Source organism: Oxyura jamaicensis, chromosome 2 (genome assembly GCF_011077185.1).
Source record: "Oxyura jamaicensis isolate SHBP4307 breed ruddy duck chromosome 2, BPBGC_Ojam_1.0, whole genome shotgun sequence".
Taxonomy (NCBI): Eukaryota; Metazoa; Chordata; class Aves; order Anseriformes; family Anatidae; genus Oxyura; species Oxyura jamaicensis.
The window spans coordinates 36,442,589-36,469,867 of record NC_048894.1 but is presented as its reverse complement, the minus strand read 5'-3'; the positions used below and the strand labels follow the sequence as shown (position 1 = coordinate 36,469,867).

Sequence of the window (27,279 nt, the reverse complement as noted above, 5' to 3'; positions counted from 1 at the left end):
CTACTAAACTTAATGCCTTTTCATAATACTGTAAGCAAGCTGTCAGAATCCTGAAATGTGCAGCCTTGGAGAGGAAGGGGGATAATTTCTGAAACATCACCGAAAGCCAACATCCCTTCAAACGGACGGCCCTAATTTACATAGACATTTGTTAATGGACATAAGTAACAATAAGAGGAATAGCCAGAATGCAAGTCCACTCCCACTCTGTGGGCCACGGCTTCACTACACTGGTGTCTGTCAATACACGGGGCCTCATTTTCATATAAAATTGGTGTCATGCTGCAAAATGTAGTCATTCACTTTGAGAACTGCAATTATTGCTTTGCTCACATGCAGCAAGGCACCATCTGGCCTGTTCATAATGCAGACACAATGCAGGAAGAGTGAGAGCTGATGGAAATGGTTTTCCAGTAATACTGAATTCCTCCATAAAAAGAAAGTACCCTTGGATTTCAGTGATGACTCACAGAATCAAGCACCTTGGAATACTCAAAAATCTTGAATGAACCCTACTATCACCTTCTGTTACGTATTAGTCAGTATTTCAGGGACGTGAGGAATCAATGGATATCATGGTTTGTACCTATCTGGATGCATTTCCAAAATTTCTGGATGAATACATGACTGATATTCCCCTAGGTACATTTAGGTTACAAGAGTATATTCATATATTTGAAGCAAACTATAGATAATTCATACAGATAAGGAAATAGTGCTAATCCATGTGATCCTTCCGGTAATAAACTACAACACTTGTGAGTACATTTTAGCAACTATTAGCATTTAAATATATGTGATCCAGTGCTAGTATGTCAGCTATGCCTCCATGAACAGTAGATAATAGCATTTAAATTGAATAGCCCAGGACAGCCATTGAATATATACTAAATTAAGCTGGCCAGACATATGGCAGTACCTCCTCTGTCTTTCCCTCCCTTCTTCTCTGGAAATATATGAGATCAACCGTGATGTGATGACACAGGCAAAGGTACACAAAGTTTGAGTACAGATTTGAGTACAGTTTTGAGTACAGATTTTGGTGAATTTTAGACTGGAGCTTAGGGATGGGCCAAGCAGCTGCCTTGGAAACAAGAACAACCCAAAGTGCTAGCAAAGGCAGCAACTCCAAAAAACAACTGCCACCATATTAGTAGAAATCACAGAGAACTATTTGTTCCGAAGATGGTTTTTACCTTTTTTGTTGAAATTGGGTAAAAAGGAACTGCTCTGAGGAAAGATCAATGATTTCCCAACCAGGACCAAGAGAAATACACTACTTGGATTTTGAATTTTTCCCAGATAAAAACACAGGAGTACTTGGATACAAGGCTCCAGCTTGGGTCCAGAAATGGTTATAATGCTTGGAAAAAAGCAAGTGATAATTTACTTAGCAAGTTGGCACATTTTAGCATTTTCTTATAAGGAATTAAACTTGCAAATTTCAGCATAACTTTGCTGTACACATGAAAAACAAGACATCAAGGACTAACAGACATAGAAAGGGTGCTTTATATTGACAAATTTTGTTCAAACTCCGATTCAGATCACTTACCCCAAGCCATCTGACACTGTTACAAAATCACCACAGTTGTGGAAGAAATGGGTACCTTCTTTTACTGAGTGACAAAACTGCGTGCCAAATCACAGGGAACGCGGATGAGACCCCAGCTGGTGAAAAGCCTGAGGCTGGAGGGGAACACGTGGGGAGAAGAGAAAGGAGAGGGATCCTGTGGTTTGGATGTGCCAGCCTTCCTTTGTCCACAGAGAAAACCATTTAATGACTATTATATCAGAATACATGCCACGATACTCCAACAGATCTAATTTGATAGAGGAAAGAAGCCAGCATTACACTGGGAACAAGCACAACAAGTAACAGACTGGGGAAATTAATAGGAAATTTAAAAAGATAGCAGAAGCACAGTGTAAGATGTTGGATAGACCAGGCTTGTCCACCTTTGTTCATATGATGTCTTTGTTACGAAAGCAATTTAAGGTTTTGTGTAGAATACATTATACAACAAGGACAGATAAATGAAATTCACATCACCCAACTGAATTGTTTTCAACTGGCAGTAATATAAAAATTAAACTTGTACAGTTTATTTCCATATGAAGGGAAAACACAAAACAAATATTTACATATATTAAAATACAGCTACTAGGTTTATGAAGAGACATTGAAGGCTAGTAAACTTATTTTCAGAAGTTAAGCACCTAACAATAACAAAAGGATGTTTAAATGTTAAGAAAATAGTACTTCTGGAACAATGAAAATACATCTGCTAAATGTCAGTACATAATAGTGACAGGATAGAGTTGCTCACGTTTTGCAGAATGAAGGCAGCCAGTGCAGTACGAGGGATGATTTACAAGTGGGCTCTGTTATGGCCATAAAAGGAGGAGAGGAAATCTCATAACCAGAAATAGAACCATGGTAAATTAGTGAGGGGAAAATACTGCTGAAGTATAAGATAAATGAAGAGGTTAGTAGAAAGATGGGAAAGCAAAAAACAAGGCCAAAGAACGGAATATCCAATTAATATGTAGGGACACAGTGCAAAAAATGCTCTGTGTAAAAGATAGTGTCAGGCATGAACTGACAACTATTGAGACCCGTGAAACCCAAAATGACTGTCCCAGTGCTAACCAACTCTCAGCAAGGCCAGGAGCAAGTTATTTCATCCTGCTATCTTCGTCTGCAAGTTAGAGGTAACAAAACTTACCCACCTCTTAGACAAGGCCACAGAAAATCAATGAGCATCCTGACAGTGCTACCAGCACTGTCTATAAAATCCTGGCTCTGCCTAAGTCAGTGGGACTTTTAATGCTGACTTCAACACAGCCAGGATTTTATCTACAATAAGCTATAAAAATGTTGCCTATTATTATTTAAAAAGACTTTGAAGCCTTTATACTTTGTCTCAGTTACTTCCCAAATCAAATTTGCTCAGTCAGTAAGTCAGGAAACAAAGTGGAATGCAAATATCCCACTCCATTCTTCCCGTCTTGCCTATCACTGCCTTTAGTAGAGAATTAGTATTTGACCTTAACTGACAGCTTTACTTTCTGTGGTAATAGAGAAGCACTAGGTTCACTGTTACACAGCTAAAATGGATCTTAACATTAGCACTAATACAAAGCTTCAAGGAATTCTATCTGAAAAATACAAATGAGGACTTTCATACATAAAAATGGGGCGTTTCTGTATTGCAACTTTTCCTAGAATAGTTATTCTTAAATATCTGCCACAAAAAAACTTATCACAGATACATAAAGGAGACAGAACTAAAAACAAAAAGGAAAACACAACATCAACAGAAAATATTGCATGATATCATTATCCCTTATATTAGGCATTTCAAAATGCAGAAGAAAATGTCAATATTAGCATTATGAATTCAGAAATAAATATTCAGAAAAGCCGAAATTACAGACAGAACACAAAGTAGTTTCCTACATTAAACAACACAGCAAAATAACACCCCACTGGCACTGTTACTGGGAGATAACTTCATGCCAACATTGTGGCTTTTCCATATGTCAGTTAAGAAGGCAGAAATTGTTAGTGAAAACTTACACAGTACTTTACAGAGTAGCAAAAAAAAAAAAAAAAAAAAAGGACCCCCTCATCTCCCTACCCCCCAACAAATACATGACAAATCATTTTCAGAATAAATAACACCTCTCTGAAATCTATTACATCATACTTTGAGTGTATTTGTGAATTATTAGGTGTTCAGAAATCTACGTAAAAAGAGAAACTGGGAGCTTCCGTGTCCATGTGTATCGTTCAAATGCATGAAATGCATGCTACATGCAAGAAGTATTTATTTTAAAATCACAGCTTTACTGAGGAGGAAGGTGTTAGCCCATTCATTATCATCAAGCAACAAGTTCTGATTTCACGTGTAACCATCACAATCAAACAATTATGTAGTCCCTTCCCACACTTATATCCAGACACTACTTTCCATATTTCTATTTTTACAAAACTACATTCTGTTATTTCAAGACATTGCAGCTAAAAGCACATCTAGACAGAATAAAGTAGATTCAGCTTCCACTACATGAATCAATGCATTCTGAACTCTTAAAATGTAGCTACTGTATGATAGACTTTGATGGTAGTACAGCTGCTCACAAAACAGCTAGAGTGAGAAGTGATTGTTCGGAAGTCAGCTTGTCATTTGGGTTGAAGAAAGAGCCAGTTTGTCATTTGGGTTGAAGGAGACCGTAACATATTCCCTTGGATTTGCACTGATCTCCCAGCACAGTGTGGAAATTCATGTTGTCTGTAGTGCTGGTTTTTAGAAGAAGATGTAAACTAGCACACTGGTTTCATTTCATGACCTATATTACAGCAGATGCAGCAATGACTCCAGTGTCATCGCCAAGCTCCTCTTGGGGCACTTACAGCATCCTCACCTACAAATCCCCCTTGCAGCAGCAAATGCTTCCCAGCTTCCCCTGCCAACCTGTTCACCTTGCTCTGTGCTGCAAGGCTGCAGTTAATCCCCCAAACCCTTTTTATAGTGTATTCCTTAATTTTCTGTGCCTTCCACGAGCATAAGGTATTAGTGCCATCAGTCAAACCATGTGGTGGTGCATGACCTGGCCCTAGAACAGGCACCATCTTGGAAATGAATGGAAGGATGTAACAGCAATCTCTTTACTAAACAGATATAATTTAAGGATACAGCAATTATTGCTAGGATAAGCTTCAAGATGGAAGGGAAAAATTCTCACTTGAAGTCACAGGATGATGAATTTTCTCAGTGTTCTAATTAATCAGAAAGTTCATTAATACTGATACTGTTTCATCCATAGACATGCTTCAAATTCTAATAAATACTCCCCCCCTTATTTTTTTGGAAAGTATGAAACTGAAAGGCATCACATTCGGTCACTCAAACAGAAACAATAAACTAGCTTTCACATCTCAAGCAAGTTGAGTTTCACTTAGTATGTGTTCTGAAATGGCAGATTTAGCTTTTCCCTTAGGCAAATAGGGCTTACTGTAACTTCCGAACCTGTTGCCCAATTCCATTCAACAGAGATCTGAAAGTCATTAAGTTCCTGCAGGTTTGGTGGAATCCCACAACTGGACAGAGACTCAGTGTAGAGGGATAGACAGGGAGAACTCAAAAGCTTTGACACTACTGATGGGTTTCAACGGAAAAACCCTCCTGGGGATATCACCCTGCAGACAAACATCCCACCTGCCCATCTAGTACACATTTACTTGCCAGTAAGCACACATATAACTACAGAGTAACAAAAAGACAGGGTAGGTGTTGTAAAACAAAGAAAGCAAAATATACATACATATATATATATATATATATATATATAGAAAGTATTGCAACAGGGAGTTTACAGATTTGTGAGGAAGTGGAAAAAACTAGGTAGTGTTGCAGGAAGTCATGGTAGAAAGGAAAATAAGAGCAAATACATGGAAAAGGCAGATACGGACAGTACCTGGAAAGTTACAGGTAGAGTCTCATACAGGATGTAACTGGGACCTGATGTTTTCGATATGGATAGTTCAGAGGACTCAAGATAAAGGAAAGAGGATTAAGATGCCCCTCTAGTCACAGATTTCCTTATTGTAGCCCTCCCTCCCCTGAGCTGTCCACCAGACATTTCTTACTTGCTGTTAGGACTAAGTGGTTTCAATCCAAATCCAAGCCTATGCCTGTGCTTTCCCAGACAGTAAATAAAGACTGTCAGAATAGCTGCATGAAGCACACAGCTGAAACAGCTAATGGAAACAAAATAATCACAGGCTTCATCCTCATTATCAAGAATATCACACAACATTTAGCCAACCAATTGAGACATGCTGTCACTTCATTTTGATGATGCAGTCAGCTCTATGCTGTTGACCCATGGACTATGCAGGGACCCGCTGATAGCAGTGATGCTCTGCAAAAGCAGAAATGTCTATCCATATGGTGCTCATTGCAAGAATGAGCCTCTCTTTATGCTCCTGGTTGGATTTCTCACTTATCCTCATTATATGTTATTGAACATTTGCAGGGATCAAATATGCTGAAACACAGAGCCAATTCCATTTTGCCACTCTCCACAGCATTTTTACTCTTCCAACTAAGAGGTTCCAGAAATTTAAGTATAAAGGGCATTTACTTCCTGCTAAAAGGATATAAAAGTTTATATTTTTCAAATACTTTTATGTATTTCCAGAAAGTGTAATTAGCATATGCGTAATCTCTGGAATTCTCTGTGAGGCTATTTGATGTATAACGAGTTGTTTCCCAAATCTCAATGGAACCAAGGTGTTTCATGTAAATAAAGATTTAATCTCACTTAAAACCTCACTTTAATCTATTTTTGTCACTTAAGATCATTATGACTCTGAAAATTTAAACCTGTCAAGTTACTGACATTAAAAAAAATGTTCACGGAGTGTGTTTAAATTAGAAGAATCCACTTCCTGGTAATTGCTCTGCTTTTGAAATTGTCTTATTCTCAATTGTAAAATAGTTTACACATGAAAGTTAAATTAATTCCTCAGCACCTGAAAGCTGCAGTTTAAAAATTCTCACTGTAAACTATAATATCTTGTAGGTGTTATTTATCTAGAGTGGCTCAAGAGGACAGTTTAGATTAGAAAACAAAGTGAAAGGATTAGAAAACTTTGAATTCAAGGATTAATAATTAACAAGTTGTAACTACCTGCTTTATTGAATTGGAAAGACAAACTGCCAGCCCCACAGAAATTCACAGTATCTTTATAACCCAGGTAGTAGGAAATATTGAACCTGAAAATTGGCACTACTTCTCCCAGCAGGAAAGTTTTCTTGGAATTTGTCCATCTTAATACAAGGGGCACACAGGGGCACACAGTTTGCTGCTTCAAATAAATGGGAAAAATAAGATATATATATATATATAAGGATATATATATATATATATATAAAGGCTGCATCATAAGAAAAAATAAATAAAAATAAATCGTGTTCTCATTTAGACAGCAAAACAGGTCTCTAAAATGTTCATGCACAAGTGCACTTCTGCCCTGCCCAACCCTTTTTCTTTTAATTCTTTGGTTTTACAGAGGTATTGCCATCTCTGTCTAATAAGAATGTTTCATCTAAATAGCTTTCTTGAATTCCAGCTCACACACCTAATAAAACAGTGTTTCAGAGAAGTACCAATATTGTAAGCACAAACTATGTTACATTTTGCTTTTTGAAAAAGTGTTTCATTGGCTGACAATAATTTTTAAATGTTGATGCTGACAGTGGCCTGTGAAGATGTACTGTACACCTGGGCTCTCAGATTTGGAACTCTGTGGCTTCTTATCACTTGGTAATAGGCTCTTATTAGTACAATCTTTTTCATTTTACTTTTTTTTTTTTTTTTTTTAAACACCAAATATTGTCCTTCTTTCTTAGAAAGTTCCTAGTATGGTTTGCTGTGCTAAAATTCAGGGGGAAAACAAAACAAAACAAAAAAACTAAGAATACCTAAGAAAGGAATTAGCAAAATGCACGTACAATTAATATTTCTTTTTACATGAAAGCCATGGCTTGTTACACACATCAAGAGACTTTAAAGGCGTTAATGAGAACATACACACAAATGGGGGCAAGAAAAGGGACTGAAAAGAAGCTTTGGACACACTTTCCCCTCAGAAAACGAGCTGGTGGTGAGGGAACTGGCACTTTGTAAAGCCTGAGGGTAACAGCTGTTACAAGTGAATGACATGCCATGAGAAGGAAAAGCAGATTTAGATACTGGAATAAGGAGCTGAGAGCCCTGCCCAGCACATGCTATAGAAGGATATTTCTGCTTTTCACTGTCAGCCCTGTTTCTAAACCCATGCCCTCCACCAGCTCACAGGACAAGGTAATGAGTACCACCAGACGGCGGAGTGGGTGCGGGCAGTGGGCTGAGAGCCCTCCGTGAGGTAGCAAAAGACTGCTGGGTCTGCTCAGGCTTGGCCAGGCAAGGAGAGGAACTTCTCAGCAAGGTGGACCACCAGGCTGCTCTGCCTCTGAACCTCACTCATGTCACCAAGCCATCCCTCTTGCAAGGTATAAAAATAAATTCACTTTTGGATAAAGCTCAGTCAGTGTCGGAAGAGCAAACACATACAGAAAGATTCAGAAACAGCGTGGAAAATATTGTTTTGTCATAAATGGAGCTTATGTCTGAAGGTTAAGGAAAAAAGTTCACTGACCCTGTTCCTTGCCTGGAATAGGCCAGAATCATCATGACAGCTTTTAAGTACATGTATATCAACTCTACTATTAAATTTAAGCAAAATGCATCATTTTTATGTAAAGAACAAATGTCTTCTGCTCTTTGTTTCATTGTTTCTGAAGTATTTTACCTTCTTCTATTACAATATTTAAAAATGACTAATCCTGCTCCTCCTTCCCTTTGACCAGACTGTCAACATTTTATGATGTGATCTAATTACCTTTTTTTTTTTTGAGTCTCTAAAAAGTTTTTTCATGGAAAACAATCAAATAAACAACAACAACAACAAATTTAAGTGTCAGGACTTTATTAAGCTTGTTTAGACCATATCAGTCCATACTTATTATGGCCCATTGATGCATACTCAACACCCAATAGCTCTACCATAGTCAGTTGTGACTAAGGGATGCTGGGGGAGTGCTCCAGATGCTTATAGGAATAAATGTTTGAGTAATTTGGCTCCAAATGAGATTTTTAATTGTACAGGTTGTCATGATAAACCATCTTGATCCCAATTCCAGGCTGCAATAACTCACAACTGAAACCTCACTTCCCAGACTCCTTAGACACAGAAGAAGCTGGGCTATCCCTAGGGCAGTGTCAGCTGACAAAGGTGATGTCAGCCCTGTCTCTTACACCTTAAGAGACACTTTCTGCTGTTTTAGAACCTGATAAAAACAAACAGAAACCAGATCTGACTGCCCAGATTCTACATTTAAAATTATTCTTCCTTTCAGGAACTATTATCTGTTCCCTATCTATGATGCACAGACACGTGTGCTTACACATTCACACATAGTTTTTACAGTTTGGACATTTTTAATGGATTTGTAACTGTAGGTAGTGTTGATACATGTACTAGGAAATTTTGACAAGACTGATAAAACCTTTGAAATCTGATTTATAAGTCACCCTGGAGGATACATTAAATCTTGCTAAAAGGAAGCTAAATGGGGAAGCTAACACAGTTAAACTCTTCCAGGCTGAATGGTAAACAGAGATACCATACTGGAGCCCAGAGCAAATATATGCCACCTATCAAAAATATTTCAAAAACTGGAAAAGTAAGACAGCAGAGCTAAACTGCAGGGTAGAAGGGGTTATTGGAAGCAAAGAAACATCCTTCTGGAAGCTGAAGTCATGTCCAAATGAAGGAAGTAGAAAGACTCATCAACTATAGCAGGTTAGATGAAAAACATAACAAAACAAAATGAAAAACAACAACCATAAATCCAAAGCAAACTCAAAATGCAATACAGCATGCCAAAATACAGCCTGAGAAATGACTTGCAGAAGACATAAGAATTAATAACAACCCCTTTTCCATGTCTGAATTCATAGCCTACCACTCTGACCAATAGATGGTCAAAGCATAAAAGGAGCTCTCACAGGCCACAGCAGAAAATAGTTGAGTATTTTGAGATGTACACATAGAGAACACAGGGCCCAGGGAAGCCCCCAGAACAGAACATTTCTTTATGAGGGACTACATATATTTCACACTGAGGTTTCTGTGGAATTTACAGAACAAACATATGAAGATTAACAACTGGTACAGATCAGATGACGTTTATCAAAGACTTCATAAGAAACTCATGGGTGAAACAGCATTGTGACTGACTGTTAAAATTGCCTCATTATCAGAGGACAGAAAGAGCGCTAACATTATGCCAGTTTTATAAAGGGCTCCACAAAAAACTCCCAGTTACCGAGAGCTGCACTTGGTAAATTGGTAGAAAGTATTAAAAGAACAATACTACCAGATACACAGACAATATGATATATGGGCTAGTCAGCACAGCTTTTTGACTTGTGGAAGCTTGAAAACTTGGCCTAAAATTTGTTTGTTTTCAAATAATAACCCCACTACAAAACTCTTTTTTCTTAGTATTTCAGAAAGCTGGTGCAGACCTGAAGGTAAGCTCCTCATTCCTTCTTAAAGTTCCCTCAAATGGGAGCTGGGATCTCCCATTACATGGGCTGCAGGATCTGCTAAATCACAGGATACAGTAAGCTGAGCTGACTATGGAGTCCTACCCATAAGATCGCATTTCCTTAAGTTTGTCACAACCTGGCAGATGGTCAGAAAGAAAATGCCCTTACTCATAAGCTTACAGAGGCTTGGATATACAAAAAAAATCTGAAGTCTTTTCTGCTTGACATCAAACTATCAGACTTGTATCTGCAAGTGAGATAAATACATTCATGGTGGGGAACAAAATCTGTTAAAATATGCAAATGCTTTCAGACTTGCATGTCGTTGATACTTTGGAAAGATTTTGTGCGCCCACGATGTTTCTCCTTTCAAGGGTAGTAGGGGACATGTCCAAATCGCTACCTCAGCAGCTGCTATTCCAAATGGTAATCAACAGTCTCAGAAATGAACAGCATCAACTTCTTCAAGTATGTATCAATGAATAAATCTGTTCTGAAACGCTTACTAGTGAAGAGTCTGATCATCAAGGATGGGGAAAGTGAGTATCAGACTAAATAACTGTTGGAACACAAATGCAGGATAGAATTGCTCCCATCACTGATGTTACTTGGAGTCACTTCACTGGTTTAAGCATAGTTCTATTCTAAGCATAGTTCTATTCTAAGCCCAAGCCTGAGCATAGCACATATCTACATTTGGAGGGAATGAGTATATATGAGAAAGGAGGAAAAAGCAAAGAGAAATATAATTCAACTGTAGTGGGACAAAGCATGCCCTAAACTACTTTTATGAAGGGAACCAGAACATATAGGAAAATTGTGACACTGCATTTTACCAAACAAAAGAAAAAAAAAAAAAAAGGTTTTAAATATGTCTCTTATTAGGGCAAAACACCCCAAGTTACTGTCTAAAAAATTGTGAATATTTATTGAAAAGTCTCTTTTTTAAACTCCATGTTGATTTTAATTATAGCCCCTGGTAGTAAGTAAGTGGTTTCATTTTTCTGTCATTTTTGTCCCCCAGTTATGAAACAGGTGCTGTGAGGCTTACTTAAGAATTTACAGAATGATGAAAAAAAAAAGAAAAAGATTTAAAAAATCCTGCTGATAATAAGCTCTTGATTATTACATAAGAGCAGTAAATCCAGTACTTCCGAAGTTAACGTATTTCTTACAAACCATAGACAGTGATGGACTTTCTGTAAGACACATCACTTTCAGACTAATTTGTGTACACTTCTGTTTTCTAGACACTCGGGAAGCTTTCAATCAATATACTACTGCCAGGAGTCAGCATGCAGTTTTCTAAAGCTGCTTAAGAGGTGAAGCTGAAAGCCTTTTCCTGTAAAGGGAAGGTAAATTGCACTACTCAATTACACTTACAATCATTTTATATTGAGTTTTTTCATCTTTAATTTTTGAGAAGTCTGTTTTGATAAGCTTATTATGCATATTGATAAGACTGATCAATTATTTTTAAAAACTCAGACTGAACCAAACTGCCCCTCATTTTTACCATTTAGGCTACAGTACTTGCCAATAACTGTGAATAATATAAATTTTAAATTACACCCTTCAGTGAATATATTTATTACTGTCATATCTGCACAAGAGGAAGCAATTGCAAAACCAAGCGATGACACGTACTCATCAAACCAGAAGAGATCAAAGGAAGTGAAACAAATACAAGACAGAGAAGGCTTTCATGAGTCAAACCCCTCTACAGCAGCTCTTTGAAGGCAATGTGCCTTCTCCTTAGTTAACAGAATTAAAGAAGAAATGGCTAGAGGGAGTGGGGGGCACATTCCTGCTATTTTCCTAAACATTCCTGCTGATATCTTCTTAAACATACACATTCATTCACTCAGTACATGTAATTAATAACACTGTGCCAATTTTTCACCCTTTTGACTGTAGTTTACACCAACTATGCTAATGCTTCCAGCATTCTTCAAGTTACAAGACTTTGAACCCCAAATTGTTGTCTAGTCTGCATTTACACAGTCACTAACCTGTTTTCATGGAAAAGCTCCTTATAAATACATCTCAGCTTAAATAAAAATGCAGTAATTATTATATCATGTTTTAACAACATTCAGCAGTGTAGACCTCCAGCCCTGACCATATTTTTACATGCATGGTAGGAATTCTTCTGACTAATAACAATGTGTTTTTTTCGCAAAGTTTTACTGAAATGAATCAACTTATCTTCATGCTGTTTTATCCTTTTATTATTTGTTTTCTTTGTTTAACCACAACATGTTCGGGTCCTGTGCTAACCAACACCGAACTAAATAAAAGAATTAAAAAAACCTTGAAAATGGCAGAATCAGGTTTTTTACGTCTCTGATGACAGAAACGTGTTCTTTCTCTGAAAAGAGGGAGCAACCAGCTTTCAAGAATACATCCAGCAGAAAGGCAAAAAGAAAAAAAAGAAAGCTTAGTGTTACTTGACTAATTAGTATAATTAATGCTATATTTCTACACCTTTCAAGTCAATGATCTACATTACTGTAACTTAACAGAATAGTGTTCAGGGATAGCTATTCCAGAATATTTCTGTGTCTGAACACTATTTTGTCATTACAGCTCTTAAGACCGTATGTTCAAATAATTTTAATGTGCAAATAAACCCATATATAAACTGTACATATCTGCCAAATTTTGTAGTTCTAGCAGAAATCACACAGTATGCATTGACTTCTTAAGTCTCCAGTGCTTAAAGCTTTACTGTTACATTAATCATTAAAAATAATACCCTTAACCCTTTGTGATTGCACTTAAAGTTTATTTTTTTAGCTTTATTTTTAAAACCAATGGTATAAAGCAATATAATAGATTTGGGAGGAGATTTTTTTTCTTGATCGAATCAAGTAATCCATCACTTCTGATAGGAAATAAAACAACCGTTTAGCAATGTGACATAGCATTACCCAACAGCATGCACAGAAAACACTTTCCTTTTGTGTTCATGATACTTTTTCACACTTAAGGAGAAATCACAAACTGCAATACAGAAAGCCGCCATGGCTATCACACCAGGAGCTGCACCGATGGAAATGCAGCTCTTGGAGTTCCATCTTAAACCTCCTATCCTTGACATCGCATTGTATTTATCATATATGTACCTAAAATGCTACTGTTGCATAGGATGCTTCTTCAATTTCAGGGTCAACTTTTAGTTAAATCACAGGAAGAATGGGTATTATCTAGTTTTTCCACAACCAATAAGTGATGCTTTTGGATATATCGTAGACCTCCTTTGCTTGTCTGCTCCCTCAGAAATGCTTGATATGGCCTGAACCCAGTGTGGACTAATGACACAATGTTTGTTAACACACCATCAGCGCACCTAGGGCTTCTCTCTTTAACACGCTGAGATGTACTTCTCTACTACCAAAATGCCTGTACTTTCTACATTAAAAAACTATAGATTTCTTCCTTGCTCAATGCCACGGTCTGACACAGCAGCCCACTTTGTAAAGAGAATCCAGAAATCTGTACTTTTCAGTCTACACAACCTAAGTCAAAATATCCCATTCTCCCATCTACATAATTTCAACAAACCTAAGTAGTTGGACATCTATATACCTCAGTCATTCTCCAGTTCATCAGTTTTATTTCTCAGGGGTTTACAGGTTTAGTGCTGTTGTTAGTGTCATAACTGAAGAGGAGGAAAAAAGCATGCTTTTCAATCACTATTTCTACAGCTTTAATATGTCTCTGAGCACTAGACACTCACCCATGAGCGCTGCAGTTTCATTCATGACAGCCACTCCTATTTAAGCCGTCACTTACTTTTATTCTCTGAACTTAAGCAAAATTTCCAACACATACTGATATGTTAGACTCAAATTAGCATAGTCAGAGGAAGCTTAAAACTGAAATTTGTCCTTCTGTTTTGTTAAGACATCAAAAAGTTCAATATTCTTTCAATAAATAATTTTGTCAACACAGAACAACCTAACTAGGTGCTTCAGATTGCAAAATAAAACATACAGAGCTAACACAGCATAAAGCCAAGAGCTGTCCATCATCTTGCTTTGCCTGGCAGGAGATCAGGAGTTATGGAGAGCATGCTCTCTTGAGAAACAGGTATTTAGACAAATTATGTATAATTTAAGTCTTGTACATAATCCTTGGAAATTCATCATCGATTAATTGATATTCTATATATATGATATAAATGCACTAAATATTAAATATATTATGTACCAGTATTTGGAGGAGGGGAGGTTTCCTATGTAGCCTATAATAATTTGCCCCATCATAACAGAAGATGCTGCTTTAATGGAAACTGCATAAAAAATACTCAGAGAAGCAACCACCCAATCCAGCAAGCTGCTGATTTAATACCTCAGTGCAGTGGGAACAGAAGGTACCAAGCAGCTTGAAGGGTCAGGACTGAATACCTTGTGCTCATAAAGGGGTTTTTATTTGAAAAACAAAATTGTTTACAATTAATTCAGCTTTATGACACTTCAATGCACTAAAGAATAATAAAAAAAGTCCTGGATTTTACAGAAATTTGATTGCAACATTCAAGGGTTTTTTTTTGTTTGTTTGTTTTTGTTTTTTTGGTAAAGCCCTAAATCTTGGAACCTTATATGAAAAACTCTGCTCTGGATTTTAGAGGTTCATTAATTGCTAGCCTTAATACATGAATCAAAGAGACTGAAATGTGATCAAACTAGAGCTGGATCATAAATCCATCTGGGCTGTATGTTCATAGAGCAAAGAAGAAGAATGGAAAAGCTTTTCATTCTGAAGAAGAAAGAGGATTTTAGACAAGTCTGATTGTTTTGACTTTGACTGATTTTTGTGCACTGAGTTAACAACATAGCAGAGAAGTCAGACAACTTTCTCCCTGATCTACTCTGAGTTGTCAAGGCTGAAACAGGTGAATGCTCCATGTGCCTTTAATTCTATACACTGTTCTATGTAGTATACCCTTAATAAGATCTTCCCATCAGAACTCTTCGCAACGTAGGTGGGTTTTTGTGTGTGTGTGTTTTTTTGTTTTGTTTTGTTTTTTCCATTTGTTTGTTAAATCTGGAACAACGAACATCAGCACCTCGTATTTCTACCCTCAGACTTCTCCTGTCTTTTAGAAGCTGTTGGCTGTAGAAAGCATGACCTAGAAGTGCTAATTCAGCAGTAACTCTACCCACTGTATTTGTAAGAACAGCAACAGCAAGTCAGATGGGTAGATTATCTCCCACAGTGACTATCAGCGGATACCTAAAGAAGAGTAAAAGGATATGGCAGGCATATAGTGTATATACTTCACCAGTGCCGTTTCACAGCCTACATACAGCTCAGGGTTTTCAGACAGAAATGATACATCATTGTGCTTAACAGCACTGGATGTATGGCCTATAAAGTCATCTAAACATGCTGAAAGCCCACATCAGTCACTACCATCTCTATTTTTATGTGTCAAAGAGTTTCATGGATTATATATGCCTCTATGCTAGGCAGTACCCATCCTGAACTCCCAAGTGTGAGTTGGGATGTTTACTACTAATCTACACATGCTCACACACAATATGTAGAAACTACCTACTCTGTATTCAACCTGAATTGATATCCAGCACTCCTCAGGATTCACTGTACACATTTTTCCACAAGGTGATGCAGGACCAGCCACCCCCAAGAGGCAGGGTTAAATATATTTCATTCTGAATGAGGCAGTACTTCAGCCACACACAAAAATACTACTGCCTTTAACAGCAACCATGTATATTCCCTGGAAAAGTTGAAAATGGAGGATTTGCCTGGGCCTCTCATGATTCCCACATCCTCTCCTCATTGCTTTGGGGAACACTGATGTGGTTTATTAAGGAATTAAGGTGGATTCTGTGCAGCTCCACACAGCAGGAAAATATTACAACGTAGAATCAGTGTTTTTTGATGGAAAATTTAATGTTTAAAGAGCTGGTGGATTCCTTTTGCTTCTGAATAGAGCACAGGCCCTCCAGAATATTGCTGGTAAAGAATTGTATTCTCCCAGGAACTTCTGCCTGCCTTTGCGATGGCCATTCCCAGTATGTACGCCGATGACACGTGTTTTTCATTTTTCTTTCTTGACATAAAATGAAGCCAAACGTTTAACCAATTGATCTGTCAAGATAAGACAATTTTTTTAGCAATTAAACATCTGCTCAACAAGCTGAATCTCATTTATAAACTAAGTTCTCTAACTCTAGCATTTGATTTTCTTCTTTGGTGAAATAAAAAAAAAAAACAAAACATAAAAACCGTAACACCACAAACACATTTCCACCGCAAAGACACTTCATAACTTTTTTTTTTTTTTTTTTTTTTTAAGCTAAGAGCAATGTTTAAACACAAGAAGGTGAGAAGAGAGGAGAGGAAAAGCTACATGACAAGCTCGTAAGAAGAAATTCAGAAATATGACTTGATGCATAGGTCATGGTAGGTGACGTGATTTCCTGATGGTAAGAAAGGGCCCACCTAGTACTTTCCATACTGTCAGTATCAATACAATAACTGAGACACATTGTCTCGGGGGAATCAGACTGTCTGGTAAAGATATCCTCAGAAGAGATGTCTTATTTACTGAACTAATTATTTTATTATGACCTTGATCAATAAGAAGAGGAGCGAAGCAAGGGACACTTGCACATTCTTCTGCATTTTAAAAGCCCCTTAACTTGTCTTTACCTCACCAAATGCATGAGACCAAGTTTCAACCCCATCACCAGCAAACTTGCACATCAGTGTTACAAGGACACTATTGCAGCATCAGTTTTCTGGTACCAGAACTACAGTCACTTTCCAGCCACAGGATTTGGATTATTGCTGAGTAAAACAGGGTGATAAAACTATTATTGCTGAACTGCGCATGATTCATAGTTTGTAATAACTGCCTCCAAATATAAAATTTGAATTTACATTCTCATAATCAAAGGTCAGTAAAAGACAGCAAGAATGGGTTATTATTCCTAGCAGTTAAAGCTATACGTTTACATAAGATACTGTATGTAATTCTTAGACAAACTGTGACTACACCTGTGAAGAACGTGACATACACAGAATTACAAATTTATAGCTTCTTGTATAAATCCTGCTACATTTCCCTGCAACAAAAGCTTCTTCATGCAATATTAATGCGCCATTCCTTAGTTCTCCATTCCACAGTTCTCCAAATATTTAATCTCTGAAGTATCTCCTCCTTTTGTAGGAGAGAAGAGCAAACGACAACAGACTGGCTCCCCAGCATGGGAATGCCTTCTGCCAGCACTCAGCCTTGCAAGCGAGGCAAATCCTGCTATGGCTGCCCATTAGCCAAAGGGATGCTTTGGTTGTATATATAAATGAAGCGACATATTTCTTCACCTAAAACAGCAGGTTAAAAACTTACCTACTCACAATAGTAGCCAAATGATTATAATTTGAAAAGTGCCTTGTGATACACTATGGGTGCAGCTGTACAGGAGGGTTGTGCATATTGTAAAATATTCCTTCCTATCATTGCTCGGTGTTTGGCATAGCTAAACCTTCTTAAAACCATCAAACAGAAGGCATGGACAAGTCAACTGAACTGGTATCCAAAAAGGTCATCATAATGACAGCATGAAAGACTGTTCATCTGATCTTACACATATGCCTCTGAAACAAGCAGATCCATAAGAGAAATAAGACTTTTGCTTCACCAGGTATAAATATAAGCTAAATTGTGAAGCAGAGATGTATTATACCAGTTTCCAGTATGTTTTATTCTCAGTAATCACAGCCTACATATTCAGGAGCTAACCGTTGGATCAATCATTACATCAGGATGGGGTACTTTGCCATTATTCCCTTTTGAATTTTCATTATTTTTAATAAGAATGGTGAGTTCTTTATAATCACCAAATACAAAAGACTTCAGCCTTAATTTAGAGCAAGAACACCCAGGCCAGCAGAAGCTTGGCATAAGGAACAGGAAGAGGGGAGGGAAAAAAAAAAAAAAAAAAAAAAAAGAGCACTCTTATTGCCCTTTTAAAAATCAGAAGTCACAACTTATCAGCATAATGGCAGCATTATTTAAATAGCTTTCATGTACATTTTTCACTACACTATTTCTATTAGATCATTGAGAATAAACATCTGTTTTCATTTACTAATCTTTTTCCCCAATTAGAATCTCTCTGAATCTGTGTACAATAGTAATTTCATTTCTTCTCACTTGCTAGCATCTTAATTAAAATCAGCTTGTGTTGACTTTCATTTTTACAATATATCTGCCTATTTCACATCATAGCACCTTCATGACCCCTAGAGAGTCATGAGCCTTTAATATTTTATTTTGACCTTGTTAAGTTACCGGAACCATCAAAGATTTTTCTTCTTTCCTCAGTAAGCCATTTTTTATCCTGAAAAGCACAGTATGTGTGAAAATACATAGTTGAGAATTATGCTGCCTTTGAACAACATATCTCTGTTCACTTATGAAAAAAGCAATTTGTCGCTTTTTAGTTTATGACAAGAATGAGTTTTCAAACCATAAACTTCATTATTAATTTAGGATCACTGGTTAAATGATACTTAAATGCCTTTTTCTGTGAGCTTTGGGACAGAAAAATATAGTTTTCAATTTTCAGTTTTTAAAGAAGTCACCAATAACTGGTGATTTTAAAAGAAGAATTTATAACAGTCATCTTTTATATAGATATCAGAGTTTACAAAAGCTGGAGGTTTGTAGGGAGAATAGGTGTCTTAGAGCAGCTAATTATTCTATACAACCGAAAAGTAAAAATATCTAGACAAGACACAGAAGCCCATCTCCAGGCCTGCAGCAGAAAGCTCTCCTATGCATTTCCAAATCAGTCATCTGGCCTAGTGATGGGTATTACCTGGGACACAAACAGCATCTGAAGAAGCATCAGCTTAGGTAGGAAGTGGAAAGGTGCACAGCTCTCCTTTCAGCATCCATGGCTTCTCTGGCACCTGAAAATTTATCTTTGGAGCTCTGGGTACACCAGCATATATTTTTGTATTTGCCTTGTAAAGGCAAAGATTTTGGCATAGTCTGAGTCCTACTGGAGGAGAAAGTCTAGTGGCACACCACCTTTTAGCAGACTTGCATTTACTCTTGCCTTCAGTGTGGATGTGACTATCTCTCTTACCTGACAGGTCCAAGCTCTCTAACCTTCCTGCCCACTACGGGGAGGCTATCTGGCAGACGGCTTTTCAAGAAGGGCTCTTTTTCAGAAGAACTCAAAGTCTTGAAATCAGATGGGATTTCCAGCCACTTTGCTAGCTTAGAATGGCACAACAACACGGAGGCTGAGACAACCGACACCCATGAATATGACTGCATGGAGACTGGTTGGGAAGCATGCTGGATTTTTTTGTTCCTCAAAAAAGCAGAGGAGAGGTACAGAGGTGTCTTCAACCAAGACTGAATTCAAATTACACCAAGTGGAGCCTGAAGTTCATCAGTCATGAACAATCAGTATTTAGCTGCTGGGTAAACTGGAGACAGCTGGTGATGAAGGGGGAGAAGTAACAGATTTGACAGGAAAAGATGAGAAGTTTCAAAAATAAATAAAAATAAAAATAAAAAATGAATGAGAATAAAAACAAACAAACAAACAAACAACAACAACAAACACAGAAACATGTACAGTCCTCTTTCAAGGACAGGATAGCAAAAAAAGATGCCACTTGTGGTTGAATCAGCACTTCAGCTGGAGAAAAGCACAAAATTTAAGGGGCTTGCAAGGCATAAAGCTAACAGATCACCTGGGCATTTGCTATAGAAGAGATTGTGGGAAAATGAAGTGGAATTCCCAGTGAAAGTAATTATAATTTGAACAGTTCGTATGCTTTGCAGATTTACCCAAGGTCCAAAGAAGAATACTTAATTTAACTGCTTAGCAGATCCACCTTCTTCCCTCAGCACGGTATATCCTTTTCTCCCCCAGATACATTTAAATGCAAGTGCTAGTAACCAAAGAGCAGCATAGGTTCTGTCTCCAAAAGCAGAGTTATATATGGAGAAATGTAACGCAAACATCCACTGCTCTCTCCTGTAGATTTTCTTGCCACCAGTTGCTAGCTTACTGAAAAAAAACACATCATAGATTCCAGTCAGATGGGCCCCATGATGAGTACCTCCTGAACTATGATTAGCCTCCTCATAGCAGCTCTTGGGACCAGCACCAAAACCACTAACTCTGAAGAAGAGACAGGTTCTCAAGCTGTGAAAGCAAGGGAGCAACACATTCCTAAGTACTAATACTTGCAGTAACATTAGTTTATATCTCATAGGTCTCCAGGCATGTCAGCACCCCATCTGCTACAGTTACAGTGAGCCACCCTGCCATGCCACTTTGCAGGCAGTGCTTACAAATGACTGCTCCAGGACAGAATGAAATTCTGGTCTTAACACAGACACAAGTTCAAGTTAAAGTCTAAACCGTACTTGCACCTTTACAGAAGTGTAGGTGGGAAGGGCAAAATATCTACACCATAAAATTCTTGGCCAGCTTTCTCACGATATGTTTTTGAACTGTTTAGCATTTTGACTTATTGAACATTCTCATTGACATGAACTGGCAGGAATCAAAACAGAAACATGACATGGCAAATGGTCACTTGCAGAAACAAATTCCCGTGTTTCAGCACCAGTGTTCATGAACTGACTTTTTGCCCCCTGCCCAGGGCTTCATGGGGCTACTTTGTTCCTACAATACAGCTGTGCTTACCAGAATAATGAATGTGTGTTTTTAAAAAAAGAAGAGTAGAGATGAACATTAAAGAACGGAGAACTATCTGTATTTTCATAAAGGCATGTAAGAGATGGAAGAAATCATCCCTTTTTTTTTTTTTTTAAAAAAAAAAAGGAATGAAAATTCCCATCTGCCATTCAAACGCTAATTCCCACTATTATCACTCAGTCAATAAACCCTTTTACTTCTTAGAAGACAGACTCTAGCTAACCCTTGCCTTTCCATACAGGTAGTAGAGCCTAAACAAAATTTTATAAAGAACCTTAAGACACTCAGCACCACACTGTGTTCAGATGGACCAGAATCTGGCTATCAACCAGCTCAACATGTACTCATGCACATGCCCCCTTCCTACAAGCTGGTACCCTGACAAGTACCCAGAAGAAATTAAGGAAGACTTGGTTGTTAATTATCACATTGTAGTGCTTAAAACTAACCACATATTTGGATGTTATAGACACTACTTTCTGGACTTCTGTTGTTACCTCAAAACAAGAGCAAACCCTGGCAGTGCTCTCAAATTAGAATTATTTATATGCTCTCAAGAAGAACAGTCCTATTTATTTTGTATATATTTGTATATGGGTGTCTCTAAAGATACATATATATGAACACACACATATATATATATATATTTTTCTGAAGCTAAAAATGTATTTGCAAGTAGGATAATAGTTCCTAGATTATTTCAAGATCTGAATTATATGAGCAATGTTTTAATTTGGCTTCAGAAGTTCTGTATGAGGTGGACAAACACTGCACTGATCCTAGAGATGGACAAATGATCCAGCAGCACATTATGTTGCTTGATCAAGGTCAAGCATTAACTCAGTGGTAGAGCTGAGTACTGCAGCTTGGTGTTCTGCTATCAGCCATGAACTTTATTTCTATTAGTAAAGTGTAGTGTAGTGCTATAATCTTCCCTCTTCTCCTGAGTAGAAATAATTGTCATTTGGAAGTCTTCATACTGGTAAATTAAACATACACATAAATTCTACCAAATTAAATTTAAAAGCAAGACTGTTCGGTTAGATTATGTAAAAAAGTATGTTCTAAGACTTGCTGAGTTCTGAGAACTGAAACCACAGACAGCCAAAATACAGCTGCACATAGTCAGATATGGTGTGTCTGCTAATATTGGAAACTTCAGCATGCTGCAGCAAATTTAACTTCTGATTAGTACATGAATAGAAAAAAAACACCACAGACTGAATGCACTGTGGGAAAAAAAAAAGGCACTCCAACTTTGTAAAGGATGAAAATGAAGGGCACTCTGTTATTTTATGAAGCACTTGACAATATTTATTAGTTGCATTACTGTGGCATCTAAGAGCCCCAAGCGTGGGCCAAGGCTCAGCTGTTCTTGTCATGGAAAAAAAAAAAAGAAAAAAAAAGAAAAAAAAAAGAAACACCAAAAGATAGACCACAAACTGCTGAAGGCTGTAGCAAAGGGCTACATACAAAGCAAAGAACTGTCAAGAGCCAGCCCCCTAACTTTCAAGTATTTGCATCTGAAGCTCAGTTCCCAGGCTAGACACTAAGCTTGACGCTGGCTTCACCTAACTGCAGGTGAAGCCACCTCAAGTTAGCCAATACCAAATGCCCAGACTTATGATGTTTCTGAACTCCCACTCTTCTTTGCAGTTCAGGCTTTTGAACCCAGACTGCAAGGGTTCAGTGTTACAGATGGATTCTGGGGCCTGACTCAGTACACCCAGAGGGGATTCAGAAGCCTGCGCTGGGCAGTGTTTCTCAGAGGCTGGCATAATGTGCCAGAAAGTCCTGGAGACTCATGAAGCACAGAAGCTAAACACATAGGGAACAAGCTTTTGCAGCATAATGCTTGGATCACCAACCCAATCATGGGTTCCAGTCCAGCTTTTTAGGTTTATTTCTGTGTTTTTCACATAACTGAGATGTAAAAATCATATATATGATCCATCGGATAAAGGACACATTGCCTGTATGAGGACCTTAACTAGTAGGCAACTGAGTTGGGTTCAAGAAGGACATCGAGGTGCTTGAGCGGGTCCAAAGAAGGGCGACGAAGCTGGTGAGGGGCCTGGAGAACAAGTCCTACGAGGAGCGGCTGAAGGAGCTGGGCTTATTCAGCCTGGAGAAGAGGAGGCTCAGGGGCGACCTTATCGCTCTCTACAGATACCTTAAAGGAGGCTGTAGAGAGGTGGGGGTTGGCCTGTTCTCCCACGTGCCTGGTGACAGGACGAGGGGGAATGGGCTTAAGTTGCGCCAGGGGAGTTTTAGGTCAGATGTTAGGAAGAGCTTCTTTACCGAAAGGGTTGTGAGGCATTGGAACAGGCTGCCCAGGGAGGTGGTGGAGTCACCATCCCTGGAAGTCTTCAAAAGACGTTTTGATGTAGAGCTTAGGGATATGGTTTAGTGGGGACTGTTAGTGTTAGGTTAGAGGTTGGACTCGATGATCTTGAGGTCTCTTCCAACCTAGAAATTCTGTGATTCTGTGATTCTGTGACTCTTGCTTGTTTTCATTCCGGTCTTGTGACTCTTGCATCATGAACGTGAACACAACACCATTTCTCATGCCTACTTCTTTTAGGTGCTTTCTAGTTAAGGCAGTCAGGGCTTGCAATGTTAGTGTTTGCCATTAAAAGGGCTGGAATAAATATGTATTTTAAGGAGCTAGTTCCTTCTTTGGATCTGGCTGTAAGTGGCACATACTGGAACAGGGACACATACAGTAAGTTGTTTAAGTCATACACCATCTTTAAAAGAAACATTTGTTCGTTGCTTTTTAAATTTATTTATATTTTCTACGGTTGTATTGATAGCCAAAGGAGCTTGTCTGCTTTTCACAGCACATATTGCTATGTTTAAAAAGAGCTTTTACAAATTCTCAGTCTGGCACCTCACATATAACACTGAGTCACAAGTCCTTTGAACCCCAAAGTTGTTCATCCCTCTATTTACTTCTTCAGCCCAATAAATGCCAGGATAAAGCTGAGGATACGCTCCCTGCCAATTCCTTCGGTTTACTATCACTCACGCATTAAAATAACAACTCAATGAGCTAAGAAGCAGACGGCGGTAGAATTATACCACGGCTTTCCATTTCAGACCGCCTCGCTCAAAGACGCAACTTTTCTGTTTCCCTGCGTTAGGCGGGATGCCAGCCCCATGCCACCCCCACCGAGCCCCAGGGCAAGCAGCGCATCCTCAGCCCCCCACACAGCCCCCGCTCGTGTAATTTATTTTATATTTTGACCCGGAGCGATTTTAGTTAGTTACTGAGTTCGTTTTCAACCGGGAGCCAGTTGCGGGTATTTTAAAGTGTTTCGAAACACCCTGCGTGCCGCGACCCCCGACCAGGGGCAGCCTAGGCGGCAGTAACCTCCGAGGGGCGCGCTGTGCCCGGGGGTAGCGCAGGAGGGAGAGGCGGACCCCGAACGCCCCCCACCCCCCCACCCAAAAACGTGCCCGTGGGAGCCGGGGGCCTCTCCCCGTGCCATGCCGGAGGGGTGGCTGATACCCCCCTCCTTGACCCCACACAAAGGCAGGGGGGAAAGGTTGGAGGGGGGGGCGAGAGGTGCCTCGCAGCCCCCGCAGGGGTATCAGGGAGAACAGGGGGGGCACCGCGGCGGAGCTCGGGGCAGGCGGGACGGCGAGCTGCGGACAGGTAAAAATGGAGGGAGGGGAGACACCGCTGGCGAAACTTACCGGAGGAAACGGACGAGCCGGACAGACTGGAGTTACTGGATGCTGCCATGGTCCCTCCTCCTCCTCCTCCTCGCCCCTTAGCTGCGAGCCCCGCGCGGTGCCCCGCTGCCGCCCGGCCGCTGCTGCCGCCAGCCCATGGCCAAGTGCCGCCGCCCGCGCCCCGCTTCCTGTGCCGCCGGGGAGCGGCAGGCGGCGGAGCCCCGCCGGGGCGCTGCCGGCCGCGCTGCGGGGCTGGCCTGGGCGAAGCCGGTCGGAGGGGCCGGCAAAAGGCCCCGCGGTGCTTCCAGCGCCCCTCTCCGCACGGGGAGCAGGGTCACTTCGCGGCGGGGACGGGAGAGCCTGCCTGCCTGCCTGCGCGCCTTGCCTTGCCTTGCCTCGCCTTCCCTCCTCCTCCTCCTCCTCCCTTCCCTTCCCGTCCCTTCCCTTCCCCGCCTCCTGGCGGGCAGCGCTGACAGCCCGCCGGGGGGGACCCGCCGCCGCCGCCTCCGCTCCCCCCGCGCACACAAAGGAAGCGGCGGCGGGCGGGCGGGGGAGGGTCCCGCTCCGGTGAGCCCCGGTGAGCCCCGGTGACCCCACCGAGCGTCTGCCGAGCCCCAGTCCTGCACGGGGCTGGTGGCCAGAGCGGCTCCTTCCCAGTACCAGTGCCCGTGCCCCCGCCGGAGCCTGTTGAGTGCCTTGTCACGGCTCTGCTGCCGAGGGGGCTCTGCGCTCCCATCAGCGGAGCTGCGCACCTGGGGCAGGGCATGTGTCAGCCCTTTGTCTGCCTGCTGCTTTCCTCCTCCGCCTGGCACCTCTCACCCTCACTTTTCTTCCTTTTTTTTTTTTTTTTTTTTTTTTTTTCCGCACATGGCTTCCTTTTTCTTAAAAAAGAAGCCAACACCCTCCCGCTCCCCGGCTCTCCCTTCCGCTCTTGGGCTCTCCCTGAGTCCGGCAGGGGCCGCAGGTGGTGGGGGGGTGCGCAGCTGGGGACCGGCGGCTCGGGGGGGGGGGAGGCGTGGGGACCCCCCCAGGGGTGCCTGGCAGCCGTGCTGAGGGCACTGGCCTGCCTCTTAATGGGTGACTTCCAAAGAGGACGAGCCAAGAAAGCATCAGCTGAAAGCTCCTCTCTGCTGACCGCTCTTTATGTTCCCTTCGCAGTGCTTTATTGCCAGCCAAAGCTTCCATCTCATTTTATTAAATGAGGGCAAAAAGGCAGCAGGAAGGTGGTCAGCTGTCAGATGGTTGTCAAAAGCCGAACGGCATGGCAAGTCTTGTTGGCATGTGATCTGCAGGAAGCCTCTAACCCATTTGCCTTAATGATGATTTATGAAAGCCTTCCATGTTTCATAACAGAGAAGCTATAAAATAAAGTTACTTCGGGACGAGCGAGGAATCGCATTAAAGTTTCTCCGGCAAGCTAAGCCCTATCCACCCAGCCGCACAGCTTTCCAATGATCGTGCAAACTGAATGCCCTCGCTGTATCCCGCACCCAGCCCCTTCCCCTCCTCGTGCCAAAATAAAACCCGGGCTTGCTGCACCAGGCAGCCGGGTCCCATGTCTCCTCGGGAAAAAAGGTGTCGAGACCCCCTCTAGCGGCCAGCGCAGAGCCGGTGCTCGCCATACCCGCCGCCGCGGCCGGCAGCGGCGCGGGGCTCCGACCCCATCGGGAGTCCCGCATGGAGCTTGTGGGTGCGTCTGGTGCAACTTGCTTTTCCAGGCTTGCTTTTGTAATGATAGTTCACTCCATGTGAGAGGCAGAAACCTTTACAATCAGCTTTGGCTCTAACTCTTATTAATCTGTAAATTACCACCTGACGTACAGAAAATACTACAGGCGTGTCACTACTTTTTGGTCCTTGGCCAAATATTTTGTGTCACATGTTTCAAAGATTAAATGCTGATAAAAAAATGAGAAAGGCACAGGGTTCTTTTGTCTTCTGGATTAGGTCCAGAAAAAAAAGAAAAAAACACACCTGGGATGTAGAAAAATATTGTAGTATGCTATGCAGTATGGTAAAAGTCAAGACTGTAATAGTAAATTGTCCACTCATAGAGTACATCATGTTATGAAGTGGTATTCACTCACCTCCTACATGTTTATTTTTTCTGCTCCTCCTGTTGTATCTTTCTTTCTAATTTGTCTCCTCATAGCCTGTTACATGTCTTCATTTTTCTTCTTCATAATCCTGCCCTCATCTGTTTCCAGAAACAGTCAGAAAACTGTGTCATATGACTGGGGACATAGTGTTGCTAACAAAACTAATATAATCTGGAGGGAAAGATACCCCAGACAAAAAGAAAGAGGGTGCTCCCTAACCTCTTGACTGGAGCATGCTAGCAAAATAGATATAGAAGGACCTCAACAAGTGATTTTATTTTTACACATATATATCTTTACTTTAAATGAATATTGCAAAAATAAATGTACCTGCATACTTGTCCAAAACTATATTCAATTTGTAGCACCTGAATGTATAGTCCTTAAGAGTTTGCTTATTGTCAATGTTCTGGTGATAAAATTTAGTGCACTGTTCCTGGCAATAGTAAATAGCAGGTGTTAGAGAATATTAGTTGAATATTCATGCTCCTGGTTTCGATCACTTACACTAGAGATCTTATTCTAGATAATGTTTTTATCCTTACAGGGGACAGAAACCATTCCTTATACCTATCTATTCACTCAGAATAAAGTGGATT

General features: G+C 40.2%; 1 protein-coding gene across 1 annotated transcript in view; it reads right to left on the bottom strand.

Moving 5' to 3' along the window:
- Positions 1-25,010, bottom strand: part of CHN2 (chimerin 2) — a 163,134-nt gene extending 138,124 nt beyond the window's left edge. Inside the window, exon 1 of the mRNA XM_035316521.1 lies at positions 24,603-25,010. Coding sequence (XP_035172412.1) covers positions 24,603-24,651 — 49 coding nt within the window. The 5' untranslated portion in view covers positions 24,652-25,010. The remainder of the gene's footprint in view (positions 1-24,602) is intronic.
- Between the last annotated feature and the right edge of the window lie 2,269 nt (positions 25,011-27,279).